The sequence below is a fragment of the mitochondrial genome of Linepithema humile, assembly GCF_040581485.1.
Source record: "Linepithema humile voucher LH20150510 mitochondrion, complete genome".
Classification (NCBI taxonomy): domain Eukaryota; kingdom Metazoa; phylum Arthropoda; class Insecta; order Hymenoptera; family Formicidae; genus Linepithema; species Linepithema humile.
This window is the reverse complement of record NC_045057.1, coordinates 1-15,929: the sequence shown is the minus strand read 5'-3', so window position 1 is coordinate 15,929 and position 15,929 is coordinate 1. Positions and strand designations below refer to the sequence as shown.

General features: G+C 19.5%; 13 protein-coding genes and 24 non-coding genes across 37 annotated transcripts, besides 1 other annotated feature; 14 read left to right on the top strand and 23 right to left on the bottom strand. All coding sequences in view use genetic code 5, as the record gives it.

Annotated features, from left to right (window-relative positions):
* The first annotated feature begins 7 nt into the window (after nucleotides 1-7).
* On the top strand, nucleotides 8-73 carry GFC56_mgt22. Its single transcript has one exon. It is a non-coding gene; the product is annotated as a tRNA-Tyr (tRNA).
* Nucleotides 74-89: 16 nt separating this feature from the next.
* On the top strand, nucleotides 90-155 carry GFC56_mgt21. The gene has a single exon. It is a non-coding gene; the product is annotated as a tRNA-Cys (tRNA).
* An 8-nt stretch (nucleotides 156-163) lies between these two features.
* Nucleotides 164-231, bottom strand: GFC56_mgt20. The gene has a single exon. It is a non-coding gene; the product is annotated as a tRNA-Trp (tRNA).
* A 25-nt stretch (nucleotides 232-256) lies between these two features.
* On the bottom strand, nucleotides 257-1,240 carry ND2 (NADH dehydrogenase subunit 2). Its single transcript has one exon. The coding sequence runs from the start codon at nucleotides 1,238-1,240 to the stop codon at nucleotides 257-259; it is 984 nt and encodes a 327-aa protein (YP_009705877.1).
* A 73-nt stretch (nucleotides 1,241-1,313) lies between these two features.
* GFC56_mgt19 lies at nucleotides 1,314-1,382 on the top strand. Its single transcript has one exon. It is a non-coding gene; the product is annotated as a tRNA-Gln (tRNA).
* Nucleotides 1,383-1,389: 7 nt separating this feature from the next.
* GFC56_mgt18 lies at nucleotides 1,390-1,458 on the bottom strand. The gene has a single exon. It is a non-coding gene; the product is annotated as a tRNA-Ile (tRNA).
* Nucleotides 1,459-1,461: 3 nt separating this feature from the next.
* GFC56_mgt17 lies at nucleotides 1,462-1,529 on the bottom strand. Its single transcript has one exon. It is a non-coding gene; the product is annotated as a tRNA-Met (tRNA).
* Nucleotides 1,530-1,991: a sequence feature (AT-rich region; putative control region).
* On the top strand, nucleotides 1,992-2,807 carry GFC56_mgr01. The gene has a single exon. It is a non-coding gene; the product is annotated as a small subunit ribosomal RNA (ribosomal RNA).
* Nucleotide 2,808: 1 nt separating this feature from the next.
* On the top strand, nucleotides 2,809-2,882 carry GFC56_mgt16. The gene has a single exon. It is a non-coding gene; the product is annotated as a tRNA-Val (tRNA).
* A 22-nt stretch (nucleotides 2,883-2,904) lies between these two features.
* GFC56_mgr02 lies at nucleotides 2,905-4,263 on the top strand. Its single transcript has one exon. It is a non-coding gene; the product is annotated as a large subunit ribosomal RNA (ribosomal RNA).
* On the top strand, nucleotides 4,232-4,299 carry GFC56_mgt15. Its single transcript has one exon. It is a non-coding gene; the product is annotated as a tRNA-Leu (tRNA).
* On the top strand, nucleotides 4,300-5,253 carry ND1 (NADH dehydrogenase subunit 1). Its single transcript has one exon. The coding sequence runs from the start codon at nucleotides 4,300-4,302 to the stop codon at nucleotides 5,251-5,253; it is 954 nt and encodes a 317-aa protein (YP_009705876.1).
* Nucleotides 5,254-5,270: 17 nt separating this feature from the next.
* On the bottom strand, nucleotides 5,271-5,337 carry GFC56_mgt14. Its single transcript has one exon. It is a non-coding gene; the product is annotated as a tRNA-Ser (tRNA).
* Nucleotides 5,338-5,356: 19 nt separating this feature from the next.
* CYTB (cytochrome b) lies at nucleotides 5,357-6,478 on the bottom strand. The gene has a single exon. It carries the CDS (start codon nucleotides 6,476-6,478, stop codon nucleotides 5,357-5,359), a length of 1,122 nt encoding a protein of 373 aa, YP_009705875.1.
* Nucleotides 6,479-6,502: 24 nt separating this feature from the next.
* ND6 (NADH dehydrogenase subunit 6) lies at nucleotides 6,503-7,057 on the bottom strand. The gene has a single exon. The coding sequence runs from the start codon at nucleotides 7,055-7,057 to the stop codon at nucleotides 6,503-6,505; it is 555 nt and encodes a 184-aa protein (YP_009705874.1).
* Nucleotides 7,058-7,071: 14 nt separating this feature from the next.
* On the top strand, nucleotides 7,072-7,140 carry GFC56_mgt13. Its single transcript has one exon. It is a non-coding gene; the product is annotated as a tRNA-Pro (tRNA).
* A 261-nt stretch (nucleotides 7,141-7,401) lies between these two features.
* GFC56_mgt12 lies at nucleotides 7,402-7,470 on the bottom strand. The gene has a single exon. It is a non-coding gene; the product is annotated as a tRNA-Thr (tRNA).
* Nucleotides 7,471-7,524: 54 nt separating this feature from the next.
* Nucleotides 7,525-7,812, top strand: ND4L (NADH dehydrogenase subunit 4L). The gene has a single exon. It carries the CDS (start codon nucleotides 7,525-7,527, stop codon nucleotides 7,810-7,812), a length of 288 nt encoding a protein of 95 aa, YP_009705873.1.
* A 33-nt stretch (nucleotides 7,813-7,845) lies between these two features.
* ND4 (NADH dehydrogenase subunit 4) lies at nucleotides 7,846-9,177 on the top strand. Its single transcript has one exon. The coding sequence runs from the start codon at nucleotides 7,846-7,848 to the stop codon at nucleotides 9,175-9,177; it is 1,332 nt and encodes a 443-aa protein (YP_009705872.1).
* Nucleotides 9,178-9,185: 8 nt separating this feature from the next.
* On the top strand, nucleotides 9,186-9,260 carry GFC56_mgt11. Its single transcript has one exon. It is a non-coding gene; the product is annotated as a tRNA-His (tRNA).
* On the top strand, nucleotides 9,261-10,917 carry ND5 (NADH dehydrogenase subunit 5). The gene has a single exon. A coding segment is annotated over exon 1 (1,657 nt).
* Nucleotides 10,918-10,986, top strand: GFC56_mgt10. Its single transcript has one exon. It is a non-coding gene; the product is annotated as a tRNA-Phe (tRNA).
* GFC56_mgt09 lies at nucleotides 10,985-11,059 on the bottom strand. Its single transcript has one exon. It is a non-coding gene; the product is annotated as a tRNA-Glu (tRNA).
* A 13-nt stretch (nucleotides 11,060-11,072) lies between these two features.
* On the bottom strand, nucleotides 11,073-11,136 carry GFC56_mgt08. The gene has a single exon. It is a non-coding gene; the product is annotated as a tRNA-Ser (tRNA).
* Nucleotides 11,137-11,177: 41 nt separating this feature from the next.
* GFC56_mgt07 lies at nucleotides 11,178-11,247 on the bottom strand. The gene has a single exon. It is a non-coding gene; the product is annotated as a tRNA-Asn (tRNA).
* GFC56_mgt06 lies at nucleotides 11,248-11,314 on the bottom strand. The gene has a single exon. It is a non-coding gene; the product is annotated as a tRNA-Arg (tRNA).
* A 15-nt stretch (nucleotides 11,315-11,329) lies between these two features.
* GFC56_mgt05 lies at nucleotides 11,330-11,396 on the bottom strand. Its single transcript has one exon. It is a non-coding gene; the product is annotated as a tRNA-Ala (tRNA).
* Nucleotides 11,397-11,409: 13 nt separating this feature from the next.
* Nucleotides 11,410-11,760, bottom strand: ND3 (NADH dehydrogenase subunit 3). The gene has a single exon. It carries the CDS (start codon nucleotides 11,758-11,760, stop codon nucleotides 11,410-11,412), a length of 351 nt encoding a protein of 116 aa, YP_009705870.1.
* On the bottom strand, nucleotides 11,761-11,832 carry GFC56_mgt04. Its single transcript has one exon. It is a non-coding gene; the product is annotated as a tRNA-Gly (tRNA).
* A 38-nt stretch (nucleotides 11,833-11,870) lies between these two features.
* COX3 (cytochrome c oxidase subunit III) lies at nucleotides 11,871-12,656 on the bottom strand. Its single transcript has one exon. The coding sequence runs from the start codon at nucleotides 12,654-12,656 to the stop codon at nucleotides 11,871-11,873; it is 786 nt and encodes a 261-aa protein (YP_009705869.1).
* Nucleotides 12,657-12,662: 6 nt separating this feature from the next.
* On the bottom strand, nucleotides 12,663-13,331 carry ATP6 (ATP synthase F0 subunit 6). The gene has a single exon. The coding sequence runs from the start codon at nucleotides 13,329-13,331 to the stop codon at nucleotides 12,663-12,665; it is 669 nt and encodes a 222-aa protein (YP_009705868.1).
* On the bottom strand, nucleotides 13,325-13,486 carry ATP8 (ATP synthase F0 subunit 8). Its single transcript has one exon. It carries the CDS (start codon nucleotides 13,484-13,486, stop codon nucleotides 13,325-13,327), a length of 162 nt encoding a protein of 53 aa, YP_009705867.1.
* Nucleotides 13,487-13,554, bottom strand: GFC56_mgt03. The gene has a single exon. It is a non-coding gene; the product is annotated as a tRNA-Asp (tRNA).
* GFC56_mgt02 lies at nucleotides 13,555-13,625 on the bottom strand. The gene has a single exon. It is a non-coding gene; the product is annotated as a tRNA-Lys (tRNA).
* Nucleotides 13,626-13,644: 19 nt separating this feature from the next.
* COX2 (cytochrome c oxidase subunit II) lies at nucleotides 13,645-14,334 on the bottom strand. The gene has a single exon. It carries the CDS (start codon nucleotides 14,332-14,334, stop codon nucleotides 13,645-13,647), a length of 690 nt encoding a protein of 229 aa, YP_009705866.1.
* Nucleotides 14,335-14,401, bottom strand: GFC56_mgt01. Its single transcript has one exon. It is a non-coding gene; the product is annotated as a tRNA-Leu (tRNA).
* Nucleotides 14,402-15,929, bottom strand: COX1 (cytochrome c oxidase subunit I). The gene has a single exon. A coding segment is annotated over exon 1 (1,528 nt).

Below are 15,929 nucleotides of genomic sequence, written 5' to 3'. Positions count from 1 at the left end.
AGTTTAAAATGTTATGTCTGATAAAAGTAATAAATTGTAAATTTATTTATGAAATTTTTAATTTCTAACATTATGAAATAGAAAGAATTTATTTTATAGTTTATAAAAATATTAAATTGCAAATTTAAAGAAATTTTTTAAAAAAATTAAAATATTTAAAAATTAAGATTTATATTTATATAATATATTATAAACTTTGAAGGTTTAAAGTTTAAATTAACTTAAAATCTTTTTGTTTTATTAATTATATAAATAATTAGATAATTATAATAATAGGGGATAAAATAATAATAAAAAAGTATAGAAATATATGAGAAATTTTTAAATAATTGGGTTGATAAGAATAAAGTTTTGATTTAGAAATGTTAATAAATATATTTAAATATAATATATTAATGTATAAAAAAAATATAAAAAAAGATCTAAAAATCATTAAAATTATTATTATAAATAAATTAAAGGAGTTATTTATTATAATAAAAATTCTAAATCATTTTAAAATAAAGAATGAAAAAGGTGGTATTCTTGCTATATTTAAAATTATAATAATTGTAAATAAATTTAAATTAAAGTTATTAATATTTAAAAAATTATAAAAAATTTTATAAAAAGATAATATAAAAAATATAATTATTATAATAAAAGTGTATAATATTAGGTAAGTTAATCAGAGAATGTTTTTAAAATAAATTAATAATATTAATCATCCTGATTGATTAATAGATGAGTAAGTTAAAAGTTTTTTTAGATTTAATAGATTTAATATTATTAATGGGGGAATAACAGAACATATAAATAAAATTAATAAAATTTGAAAATTTTTTATATTAATTAATGAAAACATATAAAAAGGGATGATTTTTTGAATAGTTAATAAAAAAAAAAGTATATCTCAAAATAGATATAGGGATAATAGGGGTATTCAAAAATGAAAAGGGGGAATACCTAGTTTTACTATTAAACTTAAATAAATTAAATAGGTAATTATTTTTTTATCAAACATATTTATTAAATTTAAAGAAATTCTAAAAATTAAAATTATAGAAGGGATAATTTGAATTAGAAAATAAAAAAAAATTATTTTTTTATTATTTATATATATAGCTATATAGGAAATAAATAAAAAATTATTAATTTCTATTAAAAATCAAATATTTATGAAATCATTTATAAATAAAGAGATAATTGATAATAAAATTAGATTTATTAAGATAAAATATTTAGAAAATAAATTAAAAATTAATAATTATAAATAATTTTATAAAATTTATTTAAAAGATAAATGTTTAATTTAATTATTTTATGAATAAAATTATATTTTAATGTAAGATGCATAATAATGTTTGAAATTATAAGAAAAAGTTTAATTCTTTTAAATATAATTGAATTTAATGAAAACATTTATAAAAAATGTATGATTTATTCTATCAAAATAATCCTTTTTTCAGGCATTTCATTAATTAAATAAGAGATTAAATTAATCTATAGTTAGGGTATGAACCTAAAAGCTTTATTTAGCTTACTTATTTTAAAATATAATATAATAATTTTAGATTAGCATATCTTTTTTTTTTTTAATAAAAATATTAAAATTTTAATATTTTTATTAAAAAAAATATAAATAACATTAATAATTTATATAATATATATATATAAATAATAATATTAAGTTTATTATAAAAAATTATTTATTTAATTAATTATTAAAAAATTATTGAATTTATAAAATTTTATAATTTAAATAAAGAAAAATGTATATAAATATATTATATAAATATATTATATAAATATATTATATAAATATATTATATAAATATATTATATAAATATATTATATAAATATATTATATAAATATATTATATAAATATATTATATAAATATATTATATAAATATATTATATAAATATATTATATAAATATATTATATAAATATATTATATAAATATATTATATAAATATATTATATAAATATATTATATAAATATATGTTAAAAAATTTAATTATAGTTTTATTGATTTATTATTTGATTATATTTTATATAGAAATTTTTTTGTATATTTTTGGGTTAATTTAGATAGTTATTTTTCTTAGAGTTATTTTATAGTTAGTGTTGTGAGTTTGAGGATTTATGAAGATAAGATACAGTAATTTAGTTAATTGTAAATAAAATTAGTGCCAGCAATTGCGGTTAAACTAATTATAAGAATGAATTTTATTTAATTTGATATGAGTTAATAAAAATATATTAATTGTTGTGATCATAATTGAAATTTTTTAGTGAAATATAAATTTTAATTATAAGTTATTATTATTATTTGATGAGTTATATATAAAGTATAGTAATCTTTATAATAAATTAGGATTAGATACCCTATTATTAGAGAATAAAAAGTTAATAGATTGAAGTATTAAATGAGAATCATTAAATTTATATAATTTGGCGGTATTTTTTTTATTAGAGGAACTTGTTTATTAAATGATAATCCACGAGTAGATTTACCTAATTTAAATATTTTTATGTATTGTTGTTTAGAATTTATCATTATAGTGAGAATATTTTAGAATTTTAATTAAAGTGTAATTCAAATCAAAATGTAGAATAATTAGGGTTAGATGAGTTACAGTTTAATTGTATAATTGGATCTTTTATATTAATATAAAAGTGAAATTGGATTTAATAGTAAATTTATTTAAATAAATAAATTGAAAAGTAAAAAAAATGTGTACAAATTGCCCGTCATTTTCATTTTGAAATGAAAAAAGTCGTAACATAGTAAATGTACTGGAAAGTGTATTTAGATGGCAAAAAATTTTAGTTTAATAATATAAAAATAATTCATTTACAATGAGGAGATTATTTAATAAAATAATAAAATTTTTTTATATGTGATAAATAATTAATGTAATTTGGATATTTAAATTTATAGATAAATAAAATTATAATAAATTAATAAAGTTTTATAGTTAATTAAATGAAATTAATTAATTTTATTAATAATAAATATAGTAATGTAGGTGAATTTATTTTGGTTGTAATAAGATTAATATAAGAAAATTTATTTTATTGTTCCTTTTGTATCAGGATTTATTAAAAATATAGTTATATATTTTGTAATTATCTCGAAATTATAAGAGCTAATTTTATATGAGATTTATTGTGGTATAAATATTTTAAATATTAAGTTAGAGAAGATATTTTATTCAATTATAATGATATCTAGTTTTTATATAAATAAATTTAATTTATATAAAATTTAAAAATTTGTTTAATTAAAAAAAATTATATTTTTAATTTTATAAAATATTTATGGGATAAACTGTAAATAAAATTAAAATTTTATTTGTTAATTGTTTAGAAAAATATTAATAGTCTTAAAATTTGATTATTTATAATAAAAATTTAATAATTTATATTAAAATATTTTAGAGATTTATTGTTTAGAAATTTATAAAGTATATAAATATTTTTAATAATTTTTTTAAAAAAGAAATAATGATAAAATTAGTATAAGTAAGATAATTTGTAAAAATATATAATTGTTTAAATAATAAATAGTAATTTGGCAAATTTAATAAATTCAACTGTTTAATAAAAACATAGTTTTTTGAGAATAATATAAGATTAGTTCTGCTCAATGAAAATAATTAAATAGCTGCAGTAAATTGACTGTACAAAGGTAGCATAATAATTTGTCTTTTAATTAAAGACTGGAATGAATGAATAAATGAGATTTATACTTTCTTTTTTATAAAGTTAGAATTAGAATTTTAAGTAAGAATGCTTAAATATATTTATGGGACGATAAGACCCTATAGAATTTTATATAAATATGATTTTAAATTTTAATTTATAAAAGTTATATTTATATTTTGTTGGGAGGACATTTAAATTATTAAAACTTTAAAAATTTAAATACATTAATTAGTGAATTTTTGATTATTAATTTTTAATTTAGAATTAATTACCTTAGGGATAACAGCGTAATATTTTTGGTGAGATCTTATTAATAAAAATGTTTGCGACCTCGATGTTGAATTAAGATTTAGTTTAAATGGAGATGTTTAAAATTTTAGTCTGTTCGACTATTAAAATCTTACATGATTTGAGTTTAGACCGACGTGAGTCAGGTCAGTTTCTATCTATAATAAAATTTAATTTACGATTGTACGAAAGGACTTTGTAAATAGAATATTTTTATATAAATTTAATATATTGTATAATATAAAAAATTATTTTGGCAGATAAGTGTGATAAATTTAGAATTTATAAATATATTTTAGGAAAATATAAATAATAATTATTTGTAATTTTGTTCATTATGTAATTTTAAATATTGCTAGTCTTTTAGGATTATTGTTAATATTATTAGTAGGTGTGGCTTTTTTAACTTTGTTAGAGCGTAAATTGTTAGGGTATGTTCAATACCGAAAAGGTCCTAATAAATTAGGGTTTATAGGCATTATACAACCTTTTAGTGATGCTATTAAGTTGTTTAATAAGGAGTTATTTTATATTTTTAAGTCTAATCAGTATATTTATTATTTGTGTCCTATTGTAAGATTTTTGATGATATTGGTAATTTGAATGGTTTATCCTTTTATTACTAATATTTATTTTATAAATTATTCAATATTATTTTTAATTTTAGTGATAAGAATCAGTGGGTATATTTTATTAATAATAGGATGATCATCTAATTCTACATATTCTTTGTTGGGGGCTTTGCGATCTGTAGCTCAAACTTTATCTTATGAAGTAAGATTTATTTTTATAGTTTTGGTTTTAATGTTAATAAGAGAAAGATACTCATTAATAGATTTTAGTAAATGGCAGGTTTATATATGATATTTAATATATATATTTCCAGTTTTTGTAATGTTTTTTGTTAGAGTTTTAGCTGAGTTGAATCGAAGTCCTATAGATTTTATTGAAGGAGAATCTGAGTTAGTTTCTGGATTTAATATTGAGTATTTTAGAGGAGGATTTGCTTTAATTTTTATGGGTGAATATGGTATAATTATTTTTTTTAGAATGTTAATATGTTTTTTGTTTATAAGTATTAGAAGAGTATTAATAATATTTTTATATATTAATATATTCTGTATATTGATTATTTTTATGCGTGGTTTATTGCCTCGAATGCGGTATGATGAGTTGATGTATTTGTGTTGGAAGATTATTTTACCATTAGTATTAAATTATTTAGTAATGATTTTTTCTTTTAAAATTATATTTACTTTGTTTATTTAGATTTGTAATTATGAAAAAAGTTAATAGAAAATTTTATTTCTATATTATATTTTCAAAATATATTCTTGTTCAAGATCATTAACCTTTAAGTTAAATGAATTAATTAGTAGAATATATGTTTATCTCAATATTTGTATGATATAAACAATAAAATAAAATATAAGAAGTAGGATAAAGATAAAATTTGTCTTAGGTGAACATAAGGGTATTCAATTGGTTGGGCTCCAATTCAAGTTAGTAAAATAAAAATATTAATAAAAGTTCAATATAAAAATTGACTAAAAGGGTAAAATCCTATAGTATTTATTGAAGTAGATATTAATGGTATAATATATAAAATTATGATTGATATAAGTAAGGCTAATACTCCTCCTAATTTACTTGGAATTGAGCGTAGGATTGCATAAGCAAATAGAAAATATCATTCTGGTTGAATATGAACTGGTGTAACTATTGGATTTGCAGGGATAAAATTGTCTGGGTCTCTAAATATATAAGGATATTGTAAGATAATAATAGTAAAGATTAATAAAAAAATTATAAATCCAAATATATCTTTAAGAGTGAAATATGAGTTAAAAGGAATTTTATTGTAGTTTCTATTTAATCCTAAAGGGTTTGATGATCCTGTGTTATGAAGAAAAAAAAGATGTAATAATACTATTATTAAAATTATAAACGGTAAAATAAAATGAATTGAGTAAAAACGATTGAGAGTAGCATTGTTAATGGAAAATCCCCCTCATAATCATTGAACGATTATAGTTCCCATATATGGAATAGTAGACACTAAGTTTGTAATAACTGTTGCCCCTCAGAAAGATATTTGACCTCAGGGTAATACGTATCCTAAAAAAGCTGTGGCTATAGAAATAAAAAAAATAGATACTCCTACTATTCAGGTATTTTTAAGTATAAATGAATTATAATATAATCCTCGCCCAATGTGAGTGTATATACAGATAAAAAATATTGAGGCTCCATTAATATGAATATTATGTATTAATCATCCATAATTTACATTTTGTATAATATGGATAATTCTGTTAAAAGCTATTAGTGTATTTGGGCAATAATGTATTGATAAGATGAATCCCCTAATAATTTGAATTCCTAAAAATATTCCTAGAAGAGATCCAAAATTTCATCAATATGAAATATTTGTTGGAGTAGGTAATTTTAAAAGAGAGTCATTTATTATGGTTATTAAATTAATTTTTTTCATATTTATTAAATAGAAGGTTTAAAATTATTTAGATATTTTTCGTAAAGATTTTGATTTTATTGAAGAAATTTTAATGATTGTAAATAGGCTAATTAATAAAAATATTATACATATGATTGTTAGATTGTTATAGGGGTAGGTGTAAAGATTTAAAATATTATTAAATATTTTTTCATTGATTTTATTCAATAAGTTAGTTTCCCTTGTTTGATATATTGGGTTAAAATAATAAATTTTTTTATTAATAATATTAAAAATAAGAAATATAATATTTAATATAATAGTTAATAAAAATAATTTATTATTATTTAAAATAAAAGTTATTTGTTCGTTAGAAATTAATCTTGAGAAATATAGAAAGATAATTAATAAACCTCTAATTATAATTAAGAAAAGTATAATGGAGTATATGAAGTTTATTTTTCAAATTGATATATTTAATGTTATTAAAATTCTATAAATAATGATTAGAATTATGTTTATAATTGGATGAGAGTAAATATTATTAGCTATAAATATGAGTATTAAAATTATTATAATTGTAATAAAAAAAGGAATAAAGGTAGTAGTTTTTATCATATGTTTTTAGAGGGCAGAAAATAGTTTTAAATAAAATATTAATTTTGGGGATTAGAGATATATATAAATTTATATTTTTCTGATTATAAATTTATTTAGTTGATTTTTTTGTTTGAGTTAAGTTTGGTTGTTTGAATTGAATATTATTTTTGTTTTTATGATTAAATTGTGGGTATGGCTGTTAAAATGATAGATTTTAGAAGGGTTAAAATAGTTATTTAAATTATGAAAATAAGATGTGGAATGAATCGAGAGTGTATTATTATAAATTTTTGGTAAATTATAAGGCATATTTTAAATTTAATATAAATATTAGGGTTTATTTTTGATTTTTAGTTATTTGATAGCTTAAATATTATTATTATTATATTTTAAATTTACAAAATTTATGTTTTAAGTTAAACTATAAAGCTAGATTCATTCATATTTTATTTAATTATTTATTTTTAAATAATTATTTTAATTATATTTTTTATGATGTTATAATTTATATTCATATTTTTTTTATAACTTTAGTTTTGTTGATTTTATTATTTAAGTATATATTAGTTATTTTGATATTTTTAGAAGTGATGATTATTAATATTTCTATAATTATGTTTGTGGTATTTAGAATATTAAAAATTGAATTTTATTTAATTTATTATTTGGTATTTAGAGTTTGTGAGAGAGTTTTGGGGATTACTTTATTAGTTTTAGTTATTCGATATTCTGGTAATGAGTTGTATTATTCCTTTAATATAAGAAAGTTTTAATTAGAATGGTTATTATTATTAATTTTTTTTATTATGTTAAAATTTATTTTTATATTAATTTTTATGAATTTTATAATAGTTATTAATAAAAAAATTTTATTAAGTTTTTATTATAATTTATTATTTTTTATAAGATTTTTATATTTATTTATGTATATAGAAATTAGGGGGATTTATATTCATTTATTAATAAATTATTTTGGGATTGATAATTATTCTTTTTTTATAAATGTTTTAAGAATGTGAATTTTAAGATTAATATTTATGTGTTTAGATAAAAAGGAGTTATTGAAGATATTTTTATTTATAATTTTGTTGAAAGTTTTTATTGGGTTTTTTTGTTCATTAAGATTAATAGTGTTTTATTTTTTTTTTGAGGTGAGATTAATTCCAACATTTTTTTTAATTATTTATTGAGGAATTAATCCAGAACGATTGAGTGCGGGATTTTATTTAATAATATATACATTATTTATTTCTTTGCCTTTATTGATTTATATTTTTTGGTTATTTTATAGATTTAAATCTTTTAATATAAATTTAATAATGTATTATATGAATAATTATTTAATAAGATTTTTTGATTATTTAATTATTTTTAGGGCTTTTTTTATTAAATTACCTATTTATTTTTTCCATGTATGATTACCTAAGGCTCATGTGGAGGCTCCTGTTTATGGTTCTATAGTATTAGCAGCTATTTTATTAAAATTAGGAACTTATGGTCTTATTCGTTTAATGATAATTTTTGTTTATAGTTGTATTAATTTTAATTATTTAATTTTTAGGGTCTCTATTGTAGGGAGATTAGTAGTAAGATTATTATGTTTAACCCAAATTGATTTAAAAAGTTTGGTGGCTTATTCTTCTGTAGTACATATAAATTTTTTATTAGCTTCTATAATAACTATAATAAAATTAGGAATTTTAAGATCTTATATTATAATAATTGGTCACGGGCTATGTTCGTCAGGTTTATTTTATATAGTTAATATTTATTATATAAAATCTCATAGACGAATTATTTTTTTAAATAAAGGGATGATAACAATTTTACCAGTTTATTCTATTTGATGATTTTTTTTATGTTCATCTAATTTTTCTTTTCCTTTATCTTTAAATTTTATTAGTGAAGTTTTGATAATTATAGCTATTATTAGGTGGGGGGTGGGGATACTTGTTTATTTAATAATTATTTGTTTTTTTAGAAGGGCATATTCTTTATATTTATTTTCGTACATTCAGCATGGTGATATATATATTGAGGAAAAAATTAATTTTAGTTTAGTTAAAGAGATAATTGTTTTAATTTTACATTTATATCCTTTAGTTTTTTTATTATTAAATTTAATTGTGTTTTATTAGTATTAATGATTTAAGTAGTTTAAAGATTAAAATAATAATTTGTGGGATTATAGTTATATAAGAATTAAAATATATCTTAAATTATTATTAATATATTAGTTTATTCTTTTTATATATTTATAACGTTTATTTTATTTTTATTAGTAAGGATATGATTATATGTTTTTGATTATATGATTATAATAGAGTGATTAATAATTAGATATTGTTCTTTGAATTTAGAATTATTTTTATTATTAGATTGGGTATCTTTATTGTTTATAGGTTTTGTTTTATTGATTTCGTCAATAATTTTTTTGTATAGGAAAGTGTATATAGAAGGGGATAAAAATATAGATCGGTTTATATTATTAGTTTTTATATTTATTATATCTATGATTATCATGATTTTAAGTCCTAATATTTTTAGTATTTTATTTGGGTGGGATGGGTTAGGTTTAGTTTCTTATTGTTTAGTAATCTATTATCAAAATTATATATCTTATAATTCAGGAATAGTAACTGTGTTATGTAATCGAATTGGGGATGTAGGGTTATTGATATCTATTGGTTTAATAGTTATGTATGGGAGATGGGGTATATATATGTTAGATAGAAGAATTGTAATAATATTTTTGATCTTAGCTGCTATAACTAAGAGAGCTCAGATTCCTTTTTCTTCTTGGTTACCAATAGCTATGGCAGCCCCTACTCCAGTATCTGCTTTAGTTCATTCTTCTACATTAGTTACTGCTGGGGTTTATTTAATAATTCGATTTAATAATTTATTAATAAAAAGGAATTTAAATAAATTTTTATTATTTATTTCTGTTTTAACTATATTTATGGCAGGATTAATGGCTAATATTGAGTTTGATTTAAAAAAAATTATTGCTCTTTCTACTTTAAGTCAGTTAGGGTTAATAATAATAATTTTAAGAATAGGGTTTAGATTAATTTCATTTTATCATTTGTTAACACATGCTATTTTTAAATCTTTACTCTTTATGTGTGCTGGAATTATGATTCATTTAATAAATAATAACCAAGATATTCGAAATTATGGGTCATTAAATAAATTAGTTCCTTTTACTATAATAAGATTTTATATTTCTAATTTATCTTTATGTGGTTGTCCATTTTTAGCTGGTTTTTATTCTAAGGATTTGATCATAGAATTGGTTTATTTGAATAATATAAATTTGTTTTTGTTATTTATAATTATTTTTTCTTTAACTTTAACTGTATCTTATTCATTTCGATTATTTTATTATTTATTTTTTGGAGAAATAAAATTTTATAGATATTTATTTGTAAAAGAAAATATACTTATAAATTTTTCAATAATAATTTTGATAATTTTAAGAATAATTGTTGGTAGAATAATAAATTGGTTATTTTTTTTTGATTTTTATGTACCTTTTTTAATATTTTATATTAAATTTTTAACTTTAATTTTATGTGGGTTTGGATTAATTTTTGGAAACTTAATATATTTAATTAATATAATTAATTTTTATATTTATATATATTTTTTTAGATCTATATGATTTTTAAATTATTTAATAATGTATATTTATAAGCCTGTTTTATATATTAGGAAAAATTTTTATTTGATTGATAAAACTTGAATTGAGTATTCAAATCGTTTAATAATAAAAAGTTTGATTATAAATTATATGAAGTTTGGTTTAAATATTTATAAAATTTATATATTTATAGCTGTAATAGCAATATTTGTATTGTTTATTTATTTTATTTATTTAAATAGCTTAAATTTAAAGTATAATATTGAAGATATTAAGATAATATATGATGTATTTTTAAATATTTATAAATAAGATATTAATATATTATTATTTTTATATTGAAAATATAATGTTTTAATTTAAACTATATAAATAAATATTTAATAAGAGATATATAATGAATTTATTTTTCATTAGTGATTGAATTAGAAGTTCAATTTTAAATATATCTAAAATTTATAGTGTTGATGGTTAATTGAGGGAAAGACATAGTTTAACTAGAATTAATTAAAATTCAATTAAATTATTAACAATAATTTACCTCTTTTTTGGTTTTAGTTAATACCTTTAGACTATTAATATAATCAAAATTTTAAGTCGAAATTAAATGTAAGGTTTACTTTAAAGGTTAATTGAAAATTATTTTAGACATATAAATTTTGTTTATAATTTTTAAATGCAATTTAAGAGTTATGATTTAACTAATGTCCAATGAAATAATTAATTATAATTTTCAATCTATTGATTCTTCTAAATATTCTAAATATAAACCAATAATTAAAATAATTAAAAATAGGAAAGTAGTAAAAATTACTGTTATATTTATGTAGGTGAATAGATAAATTAGGGGGATTAATAAGGTAATTTCGATATCAAAAATTAAAAAAATTAATCTGATTATAAAAAATTGAATTCTAAAAGGGATGCGAGAATTTGATAATGGGTCAAAACCACATTCAAAAGGGGAAATCTTTTCTCGATCTATTAATCTTTTTTTTGAGATTAGAAAATTAATTGATAATATTATTATAGAAATTAAAGAAAGAATAAAAAATATTGAAATTAATGTTAAAATTATTTATATTAATTTAATAGATTAAATTTATTAATTGGAAGTTAATTGTAATATTTATTATACTATATAAATATGTATATTTATTAATAATATTATTTAAAAATTATTTTTTAAAATCTTCATCAATAAATTGATACATAAAGAAATAATCAAACAACGTCAACAAAGTGCCAATATCATGCTGCTGCTTCAAATCCAAAATGATGAATAGAAGAAAAGTGAAGTAAATTTATTCGATAGAATGTAAAAAAAAGAAATATAGTTCCGATAATTACGTGTAATCCATGGAAGCCTGTAGCTACAAAAAATCTTGACCCATAAACAGAATCTGAGATTGTGAAAGGTGCTTCAATATATTCAATAAGTTGTAATGCTGAAAAATAAATTCCTAATAAAATTGTTATTAAAAGTCTGATAGTTCTTTCTTTATAATTATTATTTAATATAGCATGGTGAGATCATGTGACAGTTAGTCCTGAGGAAACTAAGATGATGGTATTTAATAAAGGGATGTCAAAGGGATTAAAAGGGATGATCCCTAAAGGGGGTCATGATTGTCCAATTTCTATTGCCGGGGATAATGATGAATGAAAATAAGCTACAAAAAAAGGAAAAAAAAATAGAATTTCTGAAACAATAAATAAAATTATGCCCATACGTATGCCATTATAAACTAAGGGGGTGTGACATCCTTGAAGGGTTGCCTCTCGAGTTACATCTCGTCATCATTGATACATACATAATAAAGTTCCCGGGATTGTTAATAATGTAAAATAATTTATTTTATGAAATCAGCTAATTACTATAATTAAATTATTTATTAAATTAAATGAAATAATGATAGGCCAGGGTCTGACAGAGACTAGGTGGAATGGGTGATTATGTGTAACTGACATAGAAATTTAAACTTCTCTTCTATATAATGTTGTTAAAATTGAAAATACATAGGATTGAATAATTGATACTGAGATTTCTAAAGTGTATAGCAATAATTGAGTTAGGATTAATATTATGAGCATAAATGAATTATTGATAGATAGTCCTGTAGATCCCAATAAACATAGAAGAAGGTGTCCTGCAATTATATTAGCAGTTAAACGAATTGCTAAAGTTAAAGGTCGAATTATTAATCTGATTGATTCAATTAAAACTATAAAAGGTATGAGAATAGTAGGAGTGCCATGTGGGGTTAAATGGGCTAAAAAGTCATTTAAATAGTTTATTAATCTATAAATAATTATAGATAATCATAAAGTTAATGATATTGATATACAAAATCTTATGTGTCTTGAGGCTGTAAAAATATATGGGAATAAGCCTATAAAATTATTAATTAAAATAAATATAAATAACCTTATAAAAATAATAATATTTGAGAATGAAAAATTAATTAAAACTTTAAATTCTTTATAGATAAAATTAATTATTAAATTTCAAAATATAACATATCGAGATGGGATTAATCAAAATTGATAAGGGAATATTAAAAAAATTAAAATTATTCTTAATCAATTAAGTGAATAATTTATGGATGTTGATGGGTCGAAAATACTAAATAAATTTGTTATCATTTTCAGTTTCAAATGGTTACTTGGATAGGGGATTTATTTAAAGTTTTATTTAAAAAATATAATTTTATAAAGTATAATATAAAAATTAATAAGCCTAAAACTAATAAGGAAAATAAATAAATAATTGTTCATAATATTGGTATTATTTGTGGTATAAAAAAATATTATTATAAGATAATAATTTTAAATTGACAATTTAATGTTATATTTTAACTAATTTTTTTCATTAAAAATAGGAGTTAATCTATTATAATTGATTTAAAAGATCAATACTTACTTTTCGGTCATTTAATGTTATAAAAAAATAATAAATTTATATATTATTATATATAGATAAAAGTCATTTTTTAAAATATGAAAAATTAGTTGATTCAATAACAATGGGTATAAATCTGTGGTTAGTTCCGCAGATTTCTGAACATTGACCAAAGTATAGTCCTGGGCGGTATATATATAAATATATTTGATTTAAACGACCTGGGGTTGAGTCTATTTTAATTCCTAAAGAAGGTACTGTTCATGAGTGGATTACATCTATAGAAGTGGTTAGAACTCGAATAGGAAAATTAAAAGGTAAGACACAACGGTTATCTACATCTAATAAACGAAATTCATTTAAATTTAATGAATTAGATGGGGTTATAAATGAATCAAAATTTAAATTAATGAAGTCAGAATATTCATATCTTCAATATCATTGGTGGCCAATAGTTTTAATTGTTAGTTTATTATTATGTATTTCATCAGTGAGATATAAGATTTTAATGGATGGGATAGCAATAAAGATTAAAATAAATATTGGGGTAATAGTTCAAATTAATTCAATTGTATGTCCTTGAAGTAAAAATCGATCAATTAATTTATTGTTAATAAGTTTAAATATAATAAAAGAAATTATTAAAGTAATAAAAATTAAAATTATTATAGTAAAGTCATGGAAAAAAATTATTATATCATAAATTGGAGAGTTTGAATTTTGGAGAGAAAGAGTTCAAGTATTGATTTTTAATAAAAAAGTAAAATTTTTATATATGAAGTTTAAATTCATTGCACTTATCTGCCATATTAAAAAATTGAAGGGATTTCATCGTATCTATGATTTTTTGGGGGGTAGTAATTTAATCATTCTAGAGATGGGTTTAAAAAAAATATAGAAATAATTTTACGTTTAGATGATAAAGCTTCTCAAATAATAAAAATTAATAAAATTAGTCTTATAATTGAGATTAAAGATCCAATAGATGAAATAATGTTTCAAGCAAGAAAATTATCTGGATAATCTGAATATCGACGAGGTATTCCCCTTAAGCCTAAAAAATGTTGGGGGAAAAAAGTTAAATTAACTCCAATGAATATAGATCAAAATTGAATGTTAAGATAATAATTATTTATAGAGAATCCTGAAATTAAAGGGAATCAATGGATAAATCTAGCAATAATAGCAAAAACAGCTCCTATAGATAGTACATAGTGAAAATGTGCTACTACATAATAGGTATCATGAAGAACAATGTCAATTGATGAATTAGAAAGTATAATTCCGGTTAACCCCCCTATAGTAAATAAAAAAATAAATCCTATTGCTCATCAGAGAGTAGGGTTGTAATTAATTTTAGTTCCATGAAGAGTAGTAATTCATCTAAAAATTTTAATACCTGTAGGGATAGCAATAATTATAGTTGCAGATGTAAAATAAGCTCGTGTATCTACATCAAGACCAATGGTAAATATATGATGTGCTCAAACTACAAATCCTAAGAATCCAATGGCAATTATAGCATAGATTATTCCTAAGGATCCAAATGTTTCTTTTTTTCCTCTTTCATTTATAATGATATGGGAGATTAATCCAAATCCTGGGAGAATTAAAATATATACTTCGGGATGTCCAAAAAATCAAAATAGGTGTTGGTATAAAATTGGGTCTCCTCCTCCTGAAGGATCAAAGAATGATGTATTTAGATTTCGGTCAGTTAAAAGTATTGTAATTGCTCCTGCTAAAACAGGTAAAGATAAAAGCAATAATACAGCTGTAATTAGAATTGATCAAACTAAAAGAGGGATTTTGTCAATAGAAAAATTTTTATGGTGTATATTTAGAATTGTTGAGATAAAATTGATTGCCCCTAAAATAGAAGATATTCCTGCAATGTGTAAAGAGAAGATGGCTAAATCAACGGATGGTCCGCTATGGTATATGTTTGCTGCTAAAGGAGGATAAACTGTTCACCCTGTACCAACACCTGTGCCAATAAAATTTCTAATAGTTAAAAGTAAAATTGAAGGGGGTAATAATCAAAATCTTATATTATTTATTCGAGGGTATGCTATATCTGGGGCTCCTAATATTAGTGGTACTAAGAAATTACCAAAACCACCAATTATAAAGGGCATTACTATAAAGAAAATTATAATAAATGCATGTCCTGTTACAATTGAGTTATAAATTTGATCATTTATAATTAGAGAATTACATGTTCCTAATTCTAATCGAATGATTATTCTTATTGATGACCCAATTATTCCGGATCAAATGGCAAAAATAAAATATAATATTCCAATATCTTTGTGATTAGTAGAGTATAATCATTTTTTCAT